The sequence below is a fragment of the Nothobranchius furzeri genome, chromosome 5 (assembly GCF_043380555.1).
Source record: "Nothobranchius furzeri strain GRZ-AD chromosome 5, NfurGRZ-RIMD1, whole genome shotgun sequence".
Lineage (NCBI taxonomy): Eukaryota > Metazoa > Chordata > Actinopteri > Cyprinodontiformes > Nothobranchiidae > Nothobranchius > Nothobranchius furzeri.
In genome coordinates, this window is record NC_091745.1 from 72,651,098 (window position 1) to 72,671,565 (window position 20,468).

The following is a 20,468-nucleotide window of genomic DNA, read 5'->3' on the forward strand; positions in this document are numbered from 1 at the left end:
TCGTGCATGTGCGGTCCTTGCTCCAACTTTGTGGAACGGTCCACCTTTGACTGTTAGGCTGGCGCCTTCCTTCCAGATTTTGAAGTGACGTCTGAAGGCCCATTATTATGTCCAGGCATTTTCACCACGGGGGTCTCCAATTTTGCCTTGATTTTAATTGTTTAACAATTGTTCTAATCTGTTTTTTATGCAGTTTTTAATTTTTATTGTTTTTATTGGTGCAATTGCCTGTTTATTGTTGTGTTCAGCACCTTGGGCTTCTGCTAACGGTTGTGGAAGGTGCTCTATAAATGAATAAATAAAATGAAATGGTCTCAGCTGGCCATTTTGATTGGTCAGATTTTGCATCAGTTGATTCGTGTTTTAATAAACTGGATCAACTACATATAAGATCATTCCTAAATGAAGAATTACTTGAGAAAAAAGAAGCTTTTTCCTACAAGTTTGTTGACTTTGAACTTCACGTATTGTGCTATTTTTAAATGCCAGGCTGGGTACTCTGAGGCAGTAGTTCCCAAAGTTTGTGTCAGGACCCCTCCGAGGGTCATGAAACACCAAATGGTTTGTCCAGAAGCTCCATTTGGAGCTACTCGTCTCAGCTTTGCCTTTGCAGGATACACTGCAAGCTCTGTGGCTGCATCCATCTGGTGCTGTCGTGTCTAGGGATGGGTACCTTTGACATTTGAATCGATTTGGTATTAATTCCCGGTACCTAGGAATCGATACCGGTACTTAACGGTACCAATTTTAGATACTTTTGGGTGTTTAATATTTTAATTCTCTTTTATAATTAAATATATAATTTTCTCAATATAACCATATTTGATAAATATCACGATAAATAACATACAACAGTTTGTATTTTAACATCGTCCTTGTAGTTTTATAAGCTGATAATTAAACTGAAGCAAACATCTTTACTGTGAACTAAATTTACTGCGTATCTTCATTCCTTTTGCCGTCTTTTTTCATTTGATTTTTCCTACTGGGAAGTTAGAATTTCTGAGGAGAAAGCGAACGCACCATTAGCTGATAACAACTGTGGCAATGGAAGCTAACATATCAAGCTAACGTTATCTTAAACAGTTTATTTAACTGCTGGAGCAGATTAAAACGATGATGCCTCACACTTAGATCATTGTCACTGGTTTCATCTTCACCCAATCACCCGTCGCATTTAGTAAAGTGAAGCCAAACTTTAGAGCGCGTCTAGTCGGGAATTTGGAGTTCCGAGGAGAAAGCGAATGCACCATTAGCGAAACGGAAGCTAACATATCAAGCTAACGTTATCTTAAACATTTTATTTACCTACCGGAGCAGATTAAGATGAGAATGTCTCACTTAGATCGCTGTCGCTGGTTTCATCATCACCCAGTTACCCATCACATTTAGTGAAGTGGACCCAAGCTTTAGCGTGCGTTCTTTCTACCATGCTGCTCTGTTTACAACTCGCTCTCAGCGACCGACGACATAACGCTCTTGCGCAGCTGTCTAGGCAAGTTCTCGTTATGAAGGACGGGTACCGAAACGAGGCACCGTTTCAAATGAAGTGAATCGGTGCTCGGTCGGTACTATGGAATTCGGTCGGTACCTTAAAAAGTACCGAATTCGGTACCCATCGCTAGTCGTGACAATCATTTAAAGTAATGAATGAAATTACTGCAACAGTGTGCTTTGTGACATAACGGCATAAACAATGGTTTGATTGTTTCTTCATATCATACAGCACTAGTCATCAAGATATCTAGCCTTTTCACAAAGTCACAAGGACAGTCATACTGTAAACTAGCAATATACTAGCAGTGTTTTAATAGTGGAGGGTCAAAAGCATTAAAATCTGATAAGTTTGGTGACCGCGGTTCTAAAGTGTCTTTACAACCTTTTAAAAGTATTTTACTCAATATAATTCAGTTTATTTATATAGCGCCAAATGACAAGAGTTGTTTACACGGCACTTCAGAAAGTAAACATTCCTTTTGAACCTACCCACCAGTGCATTGAGTTCAGGGTGGGGGGTGCATCAGATCACATCAGATAAGGCATTATGAAGGACCACCATCTGATTAAAACGGAAACTGTTCAAATTGAACCAATGCATCCTTTTATATAGGGTCATGTGACTTGTTGTTGAAGAGGTCACTGCAACCTCGCACCTGCAGAGTTACAAGAATCAAACGCTGCACCGGAGGGAGGTATTGAATAGCTTTTTCACACCTCAAAAGGTGAAAAGCTGTATTTGAACCATCAGAAGGGCATCTTTTAGAAGGTGGCCATGAACACACAAAAGCTAAGGTGACATGTAGCACACATCAGGTGGACTGTGTGGCAAGGATGTACAGATGAGATAAAACAAGCATGTGAATTTAAAGATTATAAACTCTAGTTACACCGAGGTCACTAAAGGGGCTTTTCCACCAAACTGGTTCCAGAGGAAGTTCTGCTGGTGCTCAACTGGTTCTTTCAAAGAACTGGTTCCTTCAGCTTTTTAATTTCTCAACTGAGAAACAGCTTTGAATGAGTCAAGAAAAATAATGAATTTGCCTCAAAAACTGGTAAATAATAGTTTCCTTAAAATTAGATCCTATTTAAAGTGACAGTGTGTAGTTTCCTGGCACTAGGGTGCAGTACAGACATTTTGGGTAGTTTTACACTATGTCGCTGTGACTGTCGCCAGTTAAATACATTACAGTAACTGTTTCTACCTGTGGAGCAGAAGGCATGCGGCCTCGGCGTGACTCATCAGATTCTGATGTTCCTTCAGTTAATTCCATCGAGAGAATGCAACGCCAATGCTAGTTTTCTGGCGCTCTATTTTCCGGATCTGCTCGGGGTCCTGCGCCTGCTGATGACCTCAAACTACGGCAATACCACTCAGCCAAAATAGTTTCCGTCTCTTTTACAACTCTGTTATTTTACATCAGTTTAGGAAAGAAAATTCATGTTTCTTACTGCCTAAATGCTTTTGAACGTGGTAGCATAACTTCTGTAGGTCATACATTCAGCCGCAGGACCCCGAGCCGACCAGAAGGAAAAACAGGAAGGAAATGCCCCAGAGACTAAAGCTTGGTTTATGCTTGACGCATTCACTTTCCGCGCGGTGATGCGGCTCGCGGATGGAACGCGCTTCACAATTCGCAGCGTTTATGGTTTGTGCGGCTCGTCTCTGCGGTGAGCCAATATTCTCCCAAACTGAACGGGGCAGCATGGAGCTCTACAGCATGCATCCAACACTACACCATAGTAGAAGTAGAAATCACTGTTTACAACATGGTATTTCGGCATTTTTAACAGCGTTCTCGTCTTTTCCGACAGTGTGAGCTATTTCTCTCCAAGAATTATTAACAACATGTTGATCACGGTGATCTCTGAGAGCTGAATCATACAAATGTCTGTATTTACGAACCTCTGCCGTGCTGGTCCACCATGTTTTTCCGCGTCCGACCATCCGCGTGGTTAGAAATTTTCCTAGGTGCGCGTTGCGGAAATCTTGGGCCGTGCGGAGACGCGGTGGAGGGGCGTGGTTGTTAAAATGACGCAAAATGACGCAACTTTTCCGCGGGGAGCCGGGCGGACCTCGCGGACGCGTCAACCATAAACCAACCTTAAGGACCTGTCCACATGTAGCCGGGGATCTGCCAAAACGTAGATATTTTCCTACGTTTTGGCCTGTCATCCACACGAAAACGGAGTTTTTTCACACGAAAACGGATCTTTTTAAAAACTCCGGCCAAAGTGAAGATCTGCGTTTTCTCCGTTTTGGGTGTCTGCGTGTGGACAGACAAAACCGGAGTTTTAAGGTCCGCAACGTCACTTTCTGCGAAAAAAAAATGCTGACATCACGTGTGCGACCTGTGTTTACACTAGCCGACAGCATGGATGCCCTCAGAGCTGCGCTCGCTTTATCAATTGTCCAAGCGCTTTCTGCTTGTTTGTTTTTGCAAGCGGAATTACTGCTCCTTGCGGAAGACCACAGACGAAGGACGAGGTTAAGAACGGGGGAAGTACTGCCGCCTACAGGTCTGGCATGTGCTTAACAACGTATTTATCCGGGTACGTGTGGACAGAGTTTTTTTTAAAACGCTGTGGTGTGGATGCAAGTTTTTGGAGGGGCGGATATTCGTTTTTAAAAAACCCCGGCTACGTGTGGACTAGGCCTTAGACCCACACCCTTTGTACTTTTGACCCAGTTTTTATGGTTGTATGTTACGAAGCCACCAATATTTTTCAACAACTGGACAATATTTTATCCATTTTCAACATTTCTTTGGATATTTCCAGAGATTAACGGTAAAAATACACATTGTCCATTTCATATATTTTTCATGTGAATGCATGCACATATTTGTTTGTGAGTATCCGAAGTAAACTTTCATGTTGACAAAAGCGCTTCACAAATCTGTCTTCCATTATTTTAGCACACATTTTTAAACCAATGCATTTTTCCCTTCACAAACAGTCTGTTGCATTCTAGTCGAGGAGTAATCTCTTAACAAGTTGGCAGAGCAGCCAAGTGGAAACCCCAAACCCCCGTTAAAAAAAAAACAAGCACCTGCTCGCCTTGCAGCTCGCAATCCTGCAAAATCCTTCATTCTCTTGCTTTGTTTTTAATTCTTATTTTAAATAAGCACATGCACTAATTTGATTCCTTAGCTATCCTGGAAGGCCGGCGAATTCTCTTCTGTGCTACTTTACCCCCTAAAATCTTTTTGATTGATTTTGATTTGTGGGAGAATTGTTCTGCCGGTTTAATTGTGTGACAGGTGGTAATTTTCCAAGCTTGAATCGGGGAGAGAGAAATGAAGAATCTGTGCTTTTTTTTTCTTTGCCAACTCCAGTCAAGCTGCTTTAGCTGAATGTTTCTCATTTCCAATGAATCACAGCCATAAATAGTTCAAACCTGTTCTGTTACAGCTTTTGTTTCTTGTTTTAACGCCGCTCACACTGTAAAATTCAGTTTAATTACTGGAGAAAAAAAGTGGGCCACAACTTTAGCTGTGTATAAATAAATGAATAGAAAAACATTAATACTTAATTTGATCATGGCTGAGTGTCAAATAAGGATTTTTATGCAAATTTTTCAAATGTCCTCAAAGTTCATTTCTATTATTTTTGCCTGCATTGGTCCACGTTCTCTACTTAAAAGAGAGATTTCTTTGCTGTCATTGTAAAATGGGGAAAAGGAAGTTATTTCTGGATCAACGGCTCATATTCTGTTCATCCTATTAGAGTTAACATCAAATAAAAACACGGTAAGCGAAATATTCTTGCAATACTTTACATCAGCCGCTTACATGAAGGAGAAACATACCCTGACAATTTTTGTACAACCAACAAAATAATACAATTTTATCCTTCACAAAGGCCAGCTCTTAAAATGGGACCCAGACAGCTTGTTCTTGGGCTGTCAGGCAATATTCTTGAAGTTTGGCCTTGTATTCTGTCCTTATTCTCCTAAACACAGCAAGCTGTACTGAAAATTGCACTGCAGCTTGTGATTCAGTCTCACTTCCTAAAGCACATTTAATTGTGTAGCACAGTTCGGTTCATTTTGGACCTCTGTTTGCCTTCAGGACTTCCTTAATTGTCTACGCTACAGCTTCCGCAAGATGTTGAAGACATGGTCCGTGTTGCCATGACCGCATCATTCTGCTCTATTATGTGACTCGTCTGTTCCACGACATCTCAAAGGTTTTAGTCTGGATTAAGATTGGGTGACTGAAATTATCTGAACTTTTTGACAGGGTGTTAGCCTGGCTAGCCATCCTATCAACACTCACCTAAAGGTTTATCAGGAACACCACACTAATACGGTGTTTGACCCCCTTTCACCTTCAGAACTGCCTTAATTCTACGTGGCGTTGATTCAACAAGGTGCTGAAAGCATCTTTAGAAATGTTGGCCCATGTTGATAGGATAGCATCTTGCAGCTGATGGAGATTTATGGGATGCACTTCCAGGGCACGAAGATCCCATTCCACCACATCCCAAAGATGCTCTATCGGGTTGAGATGTGGTAACTGTGGGGGCCGTTGTAGAACAGTGAACTCATCATCATGTTCAAGAAACCAGTTTGAAATGATTGGAGCTTTATGACATGGTGCATTATCCTGCTGGGAGTAGCCATCAGAGGATGGGTACACGGTGGTCATGAAGGGATGGACATGGTCAGAAACAATGCTCAGGTAGCTCGTGGCCTTTAAACCAAGCCCAGTTGGCACTATGGGGCCTAAAATGTGCCAAGAAAACATCCCCCACACCATTACACCACCACCACCAGCCTGCACAGTGGTAACAAGGCATGATGGATTCATGTTCTCATTCTGTTTATGCCAAATTGTGACTCTACCATTTAAATGTCTCTACAGAAATGGAGACCCATCAGACCAGGCAACATTTTTCCAGTCTTCAACTGTCCAGTTTTGGTGAGCTGGTGCTAATGGTAGCCTCTTTTTCCTATTTGTAGTGGAGATGAGTGGTACCCGGTGGGGTCTTCTGCTGTTGTAGCCCATCCGCCTCAAGGTTGTGTGTGAAAGTCCCCGTAACTGAGCAGACTGTGAAATACTCAGACCGGCCCGTCTGGCTCCAACAACCGTGCCACACTCAAAATTGCTTAAACCACCTTTCTTTTCCATTCTGACCTTCAGTTTGGAGTTCAGGAGATTGTCTTGACCAGGACCACACCCCTTAATGCATTGAAGCAACTGCCATGTGATTGGCTGATTCGATAATTGCATTAAGAAGATGTTGAACAGGTGTTCCCAATAATCCTTTAGGTGAGTGAATGTAAATATGTAGTCTGGCCACGACCCATAGACAGAACCAGGTAAAGGGGTGGAATCAGTGGTTGTCTTTCAGACTGTTTCCGCACAGCAGTAGGACCAATTAGAGCAACAAACAACAACATGACACATTCATCACTACGGAAATCTATCAACGAGTCTGCTAACACCATTGTTGAAGAAGATGACGCAAATGCATCCTTTTACAAAATACATGACTAAGTTACTTTTGTCTGCAGCACTTGGTTCAATATAAAATATTAATTCAGTATAAAATAAATAATATAACATTTCAACATAGTGTCTTGGTCAGAGTTAACTCCTCCAGAAGCCTTTAAATGGTCTCTCAGTCTAGTCCTGTAGGCTGCACAACCACGAGGAAGACTGCTGATTTGATAGTTGTCCAAAAGACGACCATTGACACCTTGCACAAGGAGGGCAAGACACAAAAGGTCGTTGCTAAAGAGGCTAGCTCGTCACAGAGCTCAGTGTCCAAGCAAATTAATGGAGTGGTGAAGGGAAGGACAAGATGGGGTAAAACAAGCGCACAAGCAATAGTGATAACTGCACCCTGGAGAGGATTGGGAAACAAAACCCTTTCAAAAATGTGGTCCACAAATAGTGGACTTAAGCTGGAGTCGGTGCTTCAAGAACCACCATGCACTAGGGCCTGCACGACTTTATTTTTTTTTAAAGTCGACAGTCAAGTAATGAAAGTCGAGTCGACTTCGACTAGTCATTGATGACGTCATACGCCGGAAGCGCGCGGGGGGGGGGGGGGGGGGGTCGGTCGGTAGGTTCGCTGGAGTTTTTGACAATTAAAATTGCGCCCACATTTTCTAAGTTAACACATCTCTTTTAACAACGGTAGTTTCTGCATCCTACTTCCGCCCTCTCCCCCCTCCCCCTGCGCAGCGGCCGCAAACTCACTGATGCGCCTGCAGCCTCTCGGAGTTCCTGCTGCTCTAAACATTAAAATAATGATTTTCTGTTCCTCACTTCTGATTACCTTCAGTGGTGTCTGTTTGTTGCAACCACAAAAGCGAACAAAGCGAACATGTTTTTATTTGACTATTTTTCTGTCCTGCCTGTTTATTATCTTCCTGCATCTCCTCTCAATCCTAAAGAAAAACTGCTACCTGCGTTCATATATATTCACCTCATGAGTTACCTTTGAACTGCAGTTCTAAAAGATCTACCGACCGCAAAAACAGCGGAGTGCCGCTGCTCGCCGGCCGACTACAACGGGACCGTTTTTGCTGCGGAGTTCATGCCGGAGCGGAGCGGAGCGGAGATAGTGGAATCTTGGGGGTGCGTCACCGGAGGACAACAGGTGATGTGCCTCGCTCCGCAGCAGCGAAATGCGTCAGGCACAAATAACAGACAGAAAACATGAAAGGAAATGAGCCGACATGAACGATCGCGTGTTTAATTTGTTTTTGAGGTGGTGACACCTAATTTGGCGGTGCTCAGGACGCAATGTCTGGAGCGCACGTCAATGATCAGAGCTTTGCATGCACAAACTGGTTAAGATTAGGATGGGGGTGAGGGGAAGGTTAAATTGCAAGAGGGTAAAGGTCACAGTTTGGTTAAATGTCCGTTTTACCGCCGGTGTCAGTACCGCACAGCGCGTTGCCTCCGCCTCGATCCAGACGCGCAGGGGCTCATCACCCGCTGTCTTCCGAGGACTGCATCTTGTCAGTCATTATCACGTGACAGCGACTAGTTGATGACAGGCATAAAAAGTCACTACAGAGCCGTGAAGTCGACTAGTCGACTAGTTCATACAACCCCTACCATGCACAGATGTATGCAAGACCTGGGTTTCAGCTTTTGCATATCTTGTGGCAAGCCACTCTTGAAACAGAGACAGCATCAAAAGTGTCTCACCTGGGCTAAACGCAAAAAAGGAGTGGACTGCTGCTGAGTGGTCCTAAGTTATGTTCTCTGATGAAAGTGAAATTTGCATTTCCCTTGGCCCAGAGTCTGGAGGAAGACAGGAGGGGCACAGAATCCACGTTGCTTGAGGTCCAGTGTAAAGTTTCCACAGTCAGCGATGATTTGGGGCTCCATGTCATCTGCTGGTGATGGTCTGTTGTGTTTTCTGAGGTCCAAGGTCAACACAGCCGTCTACCAGGAAGTTTTAGGGCACTTCCTGCTGCTGCTGACCGACTTTATGGAGATGCAGATTTCATTTTCAACAGGACTTGGCACCTGCACACAGTGCCAAATCTGCCAGTACCTGGTTAAAGGACCATGGTATCCCTGTTCTTGATTGGCCAGCAACCTCACCTGACCTTAACCTCATATGGGGTAATGTGAAGAGGAAGATGCAGTACGCCAGACACATTTTGATGCCATGAAAGCGCTTCTTTCAAATAAAATTATTTAGGTTTTGTGTGAAAACGCATGTAGGACTACAAATGCATTTCACCTTGTTGATGTCATGTAACCAGAAACGGAGAAGAAAATGACTTTGAGTTTAGCAAACGTCAAATCGTTCTCCCAGGACGACAGAAGGAGCATTAAACGTGGAAAAAACCAAAGCAAACAATCTGGCCATGTGGAAAGTAAGTGACATTCTGTGATGACGTCATATATGCAACGTCTGATTTGTAGTAATTTAATTTACTAACTTTTACAAGCTAACAAGTACTTGATAGACATAGTCGAAACTCACTTAATGGCATTTTATTTAAACTGAAGTACAGCAAATGTACAATTTCAGGGCATCAGGCGTTATGCAAATATTTCATATATAGCTTTTATACCTCCACTCACTTACGAAAACTTTTACTTGAGCTGACTGGAAGGAAAGGAAACTTGGGCTTCCTATTCCTTGTCAAAGTTTTTCGGCAACGACTCCGACTAGTTGAGTAGCTACTGCCCCCCAAAGAAACAATCCACTGAATTTTCTTTGCTGAAAACAAGATGGTGACGTTTTTTGTTTTCTAGATGCGCACAGGAGGATATTCAGTTCAAAAATACCTAGCTATGTGTTTAGATTGCATAGGTTCAGTGTGTTTTGGTTCAGAAATGCTATTCTGCATTACTTGGCTGGATCAAGTGGTTATCTGAGCTACTGTTGTCCTTCTGTAATCTCAAACCAGTCTCTCTGACCTCTGACATCATCAAGTCCACACAACTGTACACCCTCACCAGTGAAAATCCCAGTGGATCAGCAGGTTCTGAAACACTCCTCGATTCTGATGCTCAGTTTAAAGCTAAATACACTGACTTCATGGACGTAGTTTTGGGGGTGGACGGGGGGACCCCCACCCCCCCAATTCTAAAGTCAAAACTACGTCCATGACTGACTTTCTACTATGTTAGTGACTGATTATATATTTTTGTTCACAAGCTATTCAACAGGTTTAGGCCCCAGAATGGTCACAGAGTGCTTCTGTGTTTGGATGTGAAATTTTTGTGCATGAACATAATTAGAGTCTTTCAGTCACAAAAACCACCAGCACTTGTAATTATTTTTTATTCAACAATCAAGACTATTCATACAAGAACAATCTGATCAAATGGAATTCAGCCAAGTTTTTTGGAGCAGAAAGTGAGAATTGGATAAAAAAAAACGTCGCACACAAAACCAGTTTCACGTTTAACACACAGCGGTCTAATAATTCTGCTCTACGGATTTTTTTTAACCCTCACTTCTCAGTCGCCGTGATCGAGAAGCTGGTTCATTTGGAAAGCTGAGGTTGCTGCCATGGGAGGGGAATCTAACCTTCAGCTCGGCTCTTAATTCCATCAGATCAGCACAACCGTAAGTTCCATTAAGTATTTAAACAGAGCTGCCGTGTCTGCTCTCCCTGGAGACTTTGACTTGCACCCTTCGGAAGGCACGGCGGAGACTAATCAGGAAGGGGGGTGTGAAGCCAGGAGTGGACGAGAAAATGAGAAAGAATAAAAAGTGGGAGAGAATGAGAAACCGAGCAGAGGGTTAAGAAAGATGCAACAGCTTAAATAAAAGGGGGAAAATGATTAAATATGCGGTTTTAGGATCGAATCCAAGTTTTTGAGAAGGTATAATGTTTATATGGCTACACATAACTAATTTGGCTCTTGAAAGTAGGAGAAAAGTCTCACTGGGGACATTTTCTGGGAAGGTAAATTACATTTTGTTGGCTCATTTGAACATTTGTCCATCACTTGTCTATTGCCCATCTGCTGCTCTAACTATAAAACGCAGCCTTCTCTTTTTTCTGCCTTCCCCGCTCCACACAAGTTGCCCCAATATGACCGCAGCAGGAAGCTCGGTAAATTAACTAACGTGTTTTGCAAGCGAGCAACCAGCCGGGTTAGTGTTTTATGTGGTGACGGGGAAGTGGAACTAACCAAACGGAGCCTTTTTTCCCCCTCAGTGGTCCATATCTCTATTTCTCCTATTGCCAGCCCTCATCAGCATGCAAATGAGGCAGGACAATAAAGGTGAACTTGGACTAGAACAGGAGTCTGACATTTAGTTGCCATTTTGTGCAGAAAGAGGGGGAGACTTACCTATCTGTGGGGAATAACTCTGACAATGCTCTCCCTGCTATTCGGTGAAGTTGAAGAAAATTTAAGGGGGACGAGATGGAGAAATTAAGATGGTGTACTTTCAGGAGGAGTGGACTAATTTGTCCCACCAGGCTACCGTCTAAGACTCCTGTGGCTCTTCCTCTTTGTCTACTGTGTATTATTTTACCCCATCTGGTGCATTATGTAGTTATATTAGTCAATTTCCTTGGGTCTCTCCCCATCACCACCCCACTCCCTTACACACACACACACACACACACACACACACACACACACACACACACACACACACACACACACACACACACACACACACACACACACACACACACACACACAGAAAAAGACAATATTCATACTTCTCTCTAATTTCGCTATGACGTTGCCTGGTGCTACATCAGGGAAATGTTGGTTTTTATTCTTTCTTCGTGAGCCAGCACAAAGGAAACAAGAGACACAGAACAAAACGGAGAGAGGTTTCACAGCCGAGTCGATACAAAAGGAGCCTTGAAGGTATTCCTACCAATCTGAGGTCATTGAGCCACTGTCGGCCACAAACCCCATCAGATTTATTTGTCATTATCTGCATTTTTCTTGCCATTAGTTTGATTCTTTTCATAACAAAAGGGAAATAGCACTTCTTGTGCGTCTCTCCAGGGTTCCTGTATGTCTTCTTGTCTTCTCTGTATTGTAATGAGAGTTTTTCGAGCTCACTGATCCAAGACTCAAATTTGACTACAATTGTCTAATTTGGGGAGCTGATGTCAGGATTGTAATATGCGTAACAACTGTGAAACATGTAGTGGATACTTGAGTTTCCACCTGTTGCGAAGCGTCACGTTTTGGACGTGTCCCAGAAGGATAAGGATGCATTGCTTGCGTTTTGAGTATTGTTCCATTAATATAAAAATGTCAGCCTATATCGATAGCCGATATTAATATCGCTGTTGTACCCGATTACCGATATTTGCAGATATTACGCTAATATGAGTAGGGATGTAAACAAATATTGGTGCACAGAAATATCGCAGTATTTATAAAAATGAATCAATAATTAATGTCATTGTATACATTTTTATTGAGGATTTACATGCAAATATTTACTGTTTTGTGTGTGTGATGCAATTCAAAACTCCAACCACTAGATGGCAGCAGGTTTTACTGCCTTCAATCTGCCAGAATAAGATCTGGCAATAGCACTGGGGGGTGTTTCTCAATGTCAAGGCACCTGGCCTTGCAAGGCAATGTCTTGCAAAGCCAGGCGCCTTGCTTACGAGAACACTGACAAACGGTTAAATGGAACAGACTTGCATCACGTGACCGCGGCTTCCACGGCGATCACGTAACATCACCTGGCACGGGAGATAATGTTATATTTTACACAAATTAGTTTCAATATAAATATATAACTAGCCTTTTACTTTTTACATTTTGTATATATTTGTTAAATTAAATATTTAAGTGAGTTACTACCCGCTAACCACTGAAGCTGCAACTACTAAGCAACTAACCAACCATAGATAACTTCTGTGGTTCTAAAATAACATTTTAAATTAGTTGACTTACTTTTAAACTTGAAATTTGCCGCCGAAGTAGCTGCCGGCTTCTGATTTGCCATCCTTTTGAAGATACCACGGTGCATTCTAGGTTGTTTTTTTTTTACCAAGACTAGGCTACAAGACACCTCCCATGTGTCCTTGCTCAGCTAGCTAAACGGCTAACAAACGGAGAACACACGCCTCGGTAGAACATGAACATTGGAACACGTCTTGGCGGCTCCCGATGACGTATCTCCTAGGCAACTGAGGCAGGGCCAAGACATCAAGGCGAGGTTCCTTGGCATTGAGAAACACCCTGGATGTTTTGGAGGCATCTGGCGTGAGTTTTTCAATCAAGTTCAGTCTAAAGTACTCTGAATATTGTCTGGCTCACAACATGTCATATCACCATATTCTTGCCAATACACATCCCTAAGTATAAGAATTATACATATATAAATATATTACATTATCATTATACATCCATAATTGCTTTTGAGATGATGATTTTGAATGATCACAAACCACAACCAGATGAGAATAAATATTGACTGTTGATGTCAGCCCAGTTTTACTTGCCGGACCGATACTGACATGTTAAAAAATGGCCAACGTCGGCTGACACCAATGTTGATGCCGATACATCGTGCATCCCTATTTTCAAGTCTTGTTTTTACAAACTTTTCTTCGAGAACACGTCAAAACTCTGCAGGTCAGGTCAGACAGGAAGCCAACTACAAAAATGGTGTAGAACATCCTGAAAATTTTAAAATAAAAGTCACGTGAAGCTATACAATTGCTTAGTTAGCAAAACACGTACTTGATTTCCTGTGAAATTTTGTAGCCGAAGTAAACAGAACAGAAAATAAACCTCAGACCTTTTTGGCTACATGCAGCCCTCTTTCTCCTTGCTTATTAATGTGTAAACCTCTGAAATCACACGTGGTCTTGCAATTCTCCCGTAATTTTTTGTGGCCTCGCGGAACCAGCTGTGTGGAACTCCCCTTTCATGTCCGCAACGCTCCAGCTTGGACGGGAGCTCACAGATTAAACGTATCTATTACGTTACATGCCTTTCACGCGTCTGGCGGAAAGTAGGGATCACTCTTATCTCGAAATATTTTTATAAAACAATTCCGTCAATTAGCCACAATGCCGTGGCGGCATCAGGGAGCCTTAGGTCATTTATAGTTGGTCAGACCGTGGCGATAATGTGGCGCAATCGTTTCCTTTTTATAAAAAAATTAGGCAATGGTGCCATAAAGTTGTATGGGGGTAGTCCTTGCTCTGCCGGGGAATTCCGTTTATCTTGCTTTTTATTGTGATTGAAACCGCGATCGTTACTTTTTTTTAATGATCTGCTCCTAAAGGTGTCTGTCCTCTCCAGTCCCATGCAGTCTCAGGTGATCTGAACTCCAGCTCTAACATAGAAGTTTGTCGTCTCATCAGATTATGTTAAAAAAGCTAAACTTAAGGCCCGTGTTTACTTTCATTTTCAATATAGTTGCCAGCCGGAGTTCATCATCAAGACACATCCCTCTGTTGCGCCAAGGTGCAATTGTTGTTTATGAGACATACAATTACAACAACGTTAATACCAAACGAGGTGAAATGAATGCCGCAAAATTTGTGCTATGCTGTGCAGCGTTGTGGTAATATCAGGTTGATTTGCCAGCACGGTGTGTCTTTTAACCCTCCCACTGTCTTCATAGGTGACCCCACAAAGAAAGTTGACCATTGAGCAGGATTGATGGTTTATCCCTTGAGGTCTACGCGGCAGGGGTGAGGTGGTGCTCACTCCTCACTCCTGCCACGTAGACCTCAAGGGATAAACCATGAATCCTGCTCAATGGTCAACTTTCTTTGCGGGGTCACCTATGAAGACAGTGGGAGGGTTAAATAGGGCTTCTGTCACTCACTTTAAAAAGGTGCAACTCTCATTTAGATATGTTTACTATGCAATTTCTTGGTGGAATTAGTTTTTTTTTTCTTTGCATAGCACACAAAAGAGTAACTATGTTCTACAACAATACTGATTAAGAACCTAATAAGATTAACAACAAAAATCCTCTCACTAATTAGAAACAGAGAAAAAAAGCCAGTCAAAGGGAATGAATGAGTTCATTCTACTTTGGGATTGTCCTATCAGCCCTCAGGAAAATGAGCAAGAGGCTCCCTCCAGTCAGGGAAATGAGAGAACCAAGAAATCTTTTAGGATGTATCAATGTACACACTGGAGCTGCTCCATCGAGACTGACTTTGCAAACTCTCTCTGAAGTTTTTATATCAAACGCAGCTTTAGATTTAGTGGCACTATCAATTCCAGGACGCCAAATCATCTGGGGTGCTCACAGCTCGTATTTCTCCCATGTTTTGCAATTTTCTTCAGCAGAAGCTCTTCATAGGAGTGACATCACAAATTAGATGGCGAAAAAGTCTCTATTCTGGCTCTGCACTTTGTGGGGCTGAGGGAACTGGCTGTTCTTTGATACAGAGAAATCTATCAGAGGCTAAGATGGAGGAAAAAACTGACGGCAAAGCTGAAAATGTCTTATTGCTCAATTAAAGTCGCTTCACTTGTGCATGTTAATGTGTTTGCTAATGAAAAATTTGTCTTTTTTTATTTTAATGGGTTCTTAAAATATTTTATGTGATGCACGCATAAAACATTCAAACAACGTCCGCAGTGTTGCCATGGAGTTGCAGAACTAAGGTTTTTGCACAGATGTAGGCATACATTCATCAGAGAAACAATAGGAGAAGACAGCTGCAGCATTCATTTTCTTGGCCCTGCCAAGTGAGCATCAAAGTTTTTTCACCTCCTGGTCTAACTTTCCCCATTGCTCTCCTGTCTGTCTTGGTTTATTCCAGCACTGAAGGACGACCGCTTCCAGATGATGCTCTTCAGTCCAACCATGGTGCGCATTACACTGACCAACGTCAGCGTGTCGGATGAGGGCGGCTACTTCTGCCAGCTTTACACGGATTCAACACACCACCAGGTGGCGACACTTTCCGTGTCGGTTCCCCCGGAGATTCCTACAGTGGAAGTGAAGCAGGAGGCCGTGGAGGGCGGCGAGGCTGAGCTCACCTGCGTGTCGCCTCGCAGCAAGCCGGCCGCCACCCTGCGATGGATGCGAAATGGCCGTGAGATACCAGGTAGAGGGGGGACGTGGCTGACACGCAGACTGATGGATGTTTAGATGATTACGAGAGATAAATGTGAGAGTTAATGAGATGTTATACGACAGGTGAAATGGAATGGTAGGGCCATATCGCAGATTGAGTGCTGAATAAAATAGAAATAAATGAACAGGTGATTGATGGGTTGACAGGAGAAAGAGAGATGGATCAGTGGAAGAACGTTGGTATAGATGCGTGGATAAATGGAAGGAGAAAATGGGGATCTGAGTGGTGGGGCTGCTAAAATCTCTCCTTCTGTCACCTCCACTTTGATCTAGCACACTTTTGGAGATCTGAACGGCAATCGTTTTTTGTTCTCATCATTTTAAGAAGGCATAATCAGCTCATAACATGAAACGTATAAGAAAGATCTACTAATATAAATGTTTCATCAGGTGAAATGCTGCCCGGTTGGGTTTAGATCAAGCGGCTGACACAGCTGTTGCAGTTTCATCTTTTTCGTTTCCATTAAAGAAGAAAAAAAAACTCCTGGATAACTCATGAATTGCAATGTGGTTTGGGCCGTCGGCTATCACAAGTGAAGCTTCTTCCGATCATCTACACTGTCAGAAGATAGCACAAACTTATGCAGTGGCCTTTATAATTTATATGTCTGATTTGGCTGTTTTTATCACACCATCAGTAAACACTGAGCCTTTATGGTGTGTGCTTTTGTTCATGAATATTTCAAGCCTCCTCCATGCTTATTTCGTCCTGTCACTAAGGTACAGGTTTTATCTTTGCTTTATCTGAGTGAAGAACTGTTTCTAAACTGGTTCAGCTTTTAAAAATGCTTTAAAGTGGTCCTTGAATTTAAAAGTACACGTCCCTCATTGTTGTTGCTGAATAAAGTCAGCTTGTGGTGTCTAATGTAGCACACCAAAGTCTGTGCCGTCTCCAACCTGCTTTCCTGTGTGAGTCAGCAACGTTGTCATGGCCGCGGAGAAACGTTCTGAGAAAAGATGGCGGAACACGTCGCAAAGCTTAGACATACGACCAAACATTTGCATGACCCAGCGTTGACAATACGTAAACTTTGATCATGGTAATTCTAACCGCAAAACAGTGCTAGCTCAGGCTAATGCTAACGCTAGCCCAAGCTACTGCCAATACTAGCCTGAGTAACTGGTAACATGCTGAGTGCTACTCAAGTTCCAGGATGTACTGAAAATACCAGACAGATCCACAGGTTGAGATCCTTGTCCTCTTCTTCATTCAAACACAAACCCTCGCTACACAACCCGCCCGACACTCCCTTTGTTCCTCCTTCGGTACTTCTGCAACACCCCATCCCCAGACCACTGAGTTACTATCTTCACAAGAAGCATCATGGTGAACTGGCCAATTAACATTCAGCTCATTTCATACTTGTGTCCTGGCCAAGTCGGCGGGGTAAACCAATCTTTCCAATGTATGGCTTCAAGTCTGATCGGTACTTCTCCGTTAAATTGGCAGCGGAGACTCGTAACGCCATGTTGCTTTGAGGCAAGTGCGTTGAGGCAGGCCTGTGTAACGTCCAGCACTGGTCAGTTTTTAGGTACAGTTTGACCATTCAACATCTGGTCAAAATGGAGACACGAGACTGCATGTGTTCCCTTTAAATCGTCCTGCCTTCATCCCATCAGCTGGAGCTCAGAGCCTCTCTGCAGCTCTGAACACATGATAACGTATCGTCAACAATGATGTTCTCTCCTCAAGGTCCAAGCTTCCCTTATCGTCCTACAGGATTCTTCATGCCTCCGAATAAGGAACACTCACAGCTCGGATTAGTTGCCAAATCAAAGAATGATTTCTTAAATTAAATTTGAACTTTTAAACTTATAAGTTAGATAAGTTAGATAATCATTAAATAAATGTTTGTTTATTGCAACTTATAATAATTATAATATAAAGAAAAGCTTTCATTAATCTGTGCTTGAGTGATTGAAGTTTGGAATTAATGTTATGTTATGATTACATTTAAAGGTGTATATATGTCTCAGCTTGTTGATATGACAAGGTCATCACCATTTGCTCTCACACAAGGACAAAGTAAAGTTAAGTCAAACGCGTGACACATAAAAAGTCCGTTACCCCAGATCAGAGCATCGGTATCAAGGAAGGTGTGTTTCTGAGGTTGTCTTGGTAACATTCCTCAACTTGACAACCTCTGGTTGGCTACACAAATCATAACATGAGAACATTAAAACTGGATCACTCTGGTGATTCAGGAGTTCAGCTCAGCAGTTCAGTGCAGTTCTTGAGAAAGCTTCAGACCGGCCATCTGAAGCAAAACCTCTCCAACCCATCAAAGCTTTTGACACGTCGTCAAAATCTTTTTGCACCTGCGAAGCTGATACAGCAAACAGTTCCTGCAGACAAGCTGATATTGTTCCAAATCCTTAAAGAGTCCCAGACGCGCGGTTCCATCTATCTGTCGTGACCCGAGACATCTCTGGACAGAAGAGTCGTTATTACGGTATTCTACAGCCCTCGGTGCCAGAGGTCATCCGACCTCTGCCCTTTGGATCCACGAAGATGGTCTCCTAGAACGGGTGAAGTAGACCCACAGATAGCATCTGATTCCTTTTGATAGTAATCAACTTCTTAGCTTAACGCAACCCAAATTCTTTTACACCCAGAAGTCAGCTTTCCTAAATACGGAAGTTCTGATAACATCGCATTCACACATAGGCGCCACATACAACATCTCCATCTAGATTCATCCACTCACAGTAAATAAATATTAGTTAATTTGTCATGTTTTAATTGTTTGTAACATAAATTCTTACTTTTATAAATCTGACTCTTTCCTGAATCAAAACGAAGTGTTTACAATCCCTTAATAAAACAAAGAATCCTAGAATCTTCTGATTAATACACAAAGACCAAGCAGGGTGATATTCTATGTTTATATAGAGGATCACAGCTTATTGGTCATAAGTAGAGGTAATATATTTTGAGCTCTTAAAGCACTCAACTTCTCAAACCCTACACATGTAAGGGTCAATGGAGACATGCCTGATTTTTAACTATCCTTTGTAAGCGATGGAAATTGCAAGCCTGTGATTGGTCAGTACATGGCTGCTGCTTCCAATACACCTGCGACTGAAGGAGGATATGAAGCAGACTTTTCATTCAGGGTAGGGAATAATGAGAAACGTGGGATTGGAGCTGGCGACTGCACGAAGAGGTGGAGGAGAATGATGGACTAATTTGTGCTTGGTAAAAAGTCTCGGTAACACTTCCTTTTACAGTCTCCTAAATACTAAGAACTTACATGGTAATTACATATTAAGTTAGTGTTTTATTGAGTAAATAAATTGTATAATTGTAATATTGTGTAAAAACATATTTACTGGGAATGATTAATAAATAAAAATTAGATTTGAACCTGAATTACATGGTAATCACTGTTTAAGAACTCTGAAACAATAATGCACTTTAACTCACTATGTAATTACCATGTAAGTACTTAGTAATTAGAGGACTGTAAAAGAAAGCGTTACCAAACTCTCTAAAATACACAAATACAATATAAGCACACAATAGGAAACACACTACCGTGGACCAGAGACCCCCAGAAAAGCGCTACGCCCCCTGTTGTCTCCGGGAAGAATTGCTTTGCAAATCTCCGCCAATACATGTGCACGACTCTGCAACTGAGCTGACTGAAATGATTAAATCTGGCTTTTTTGTGGTTGTGTTTGGTGATTGATCCAAGCTCCTGGGCCATTGTGAGCCCCAACACAGTTTCAAATGCTAAATTTAAGCTGTTTCTAGTACACAGATACATTTAGAACATGACTTATCTAGTCTTTATTCCTCCGATGCTGAAATAGTATCTGGCCTTTAGGTCACCCCTACATATTTGCTATTTTTTTAACTTTTTTTCCAGTCTTGAATAATAAAATGTCTACTTCCTTAGAAACGTGGCTCTCCTCTCACCAGCTGCAGACATTCAGGTCTTTTTATGCTTCCAAAACACACCACCATGTTGATCGTCTTCCTCTCCCTCTCTCTCTCTCTTAAGTTCCCCAGAAAGTACACACTGTTGACTCGTCTACCCCCGATGCTCCAGCGTTATCTCGGATGGATTTGTTGTGTTATTGCAGATGGACTGTTTCTCTTGCACAGAAGGCTCCCTTGACTGCACGCTGTACGTTCTCGGCAGCAGCTTTCAAATGCAAATACCAAACATCAAATCAACTCCAGACCTTTTACTCGCTGCTGAGGAAATAATGAAGGCATATCCCGCACCTGACTACGAGACAGCTTTTGAATCCGTTGTCAAATTACATTTGAGCCCTTGAAGAAAGAGGCTTCTGTAATTCCTTTGCCCTCCGTCCTGTGGGACTGTGAATAGCTGCAGCCCTTGTGCCATTTTTAGCTCATATTAGATAACTTTACTTTTAGTACTTTTAGCAAAGAGAAAAAACTAAAAGTTGCTGTCCAAACA

The 20,468-nt window shown here is 42.4% G+C and overlaps 1 protein-coding gene across 7 annotated transcripts in view; it reads left to right on the forward strand.

Annotated features, from left to right (window-relative positions):
• The window catches only part of cadm4 (cell adhesion molecule 4), a 287,904-nt gene that overhangs the window by 227,067 nt on the left and 40,369 nt on the right, over nt 1-20,468 (forward strand). For all 7 annotated transcript variants that reach the window (XM_015950119.3, XM_015950117.3, XM_015950121.3 and 4 more), the window contains one exon: nt 15,719-16,006. In XM_015950119.3, coding sequence (XP_015805605.1) covers nt 15,719-16,006 — 288 coding nt within the window. The remainder of the gene's footprint in view (nt 1-15,718; nt 16,007-20,468) is intronic.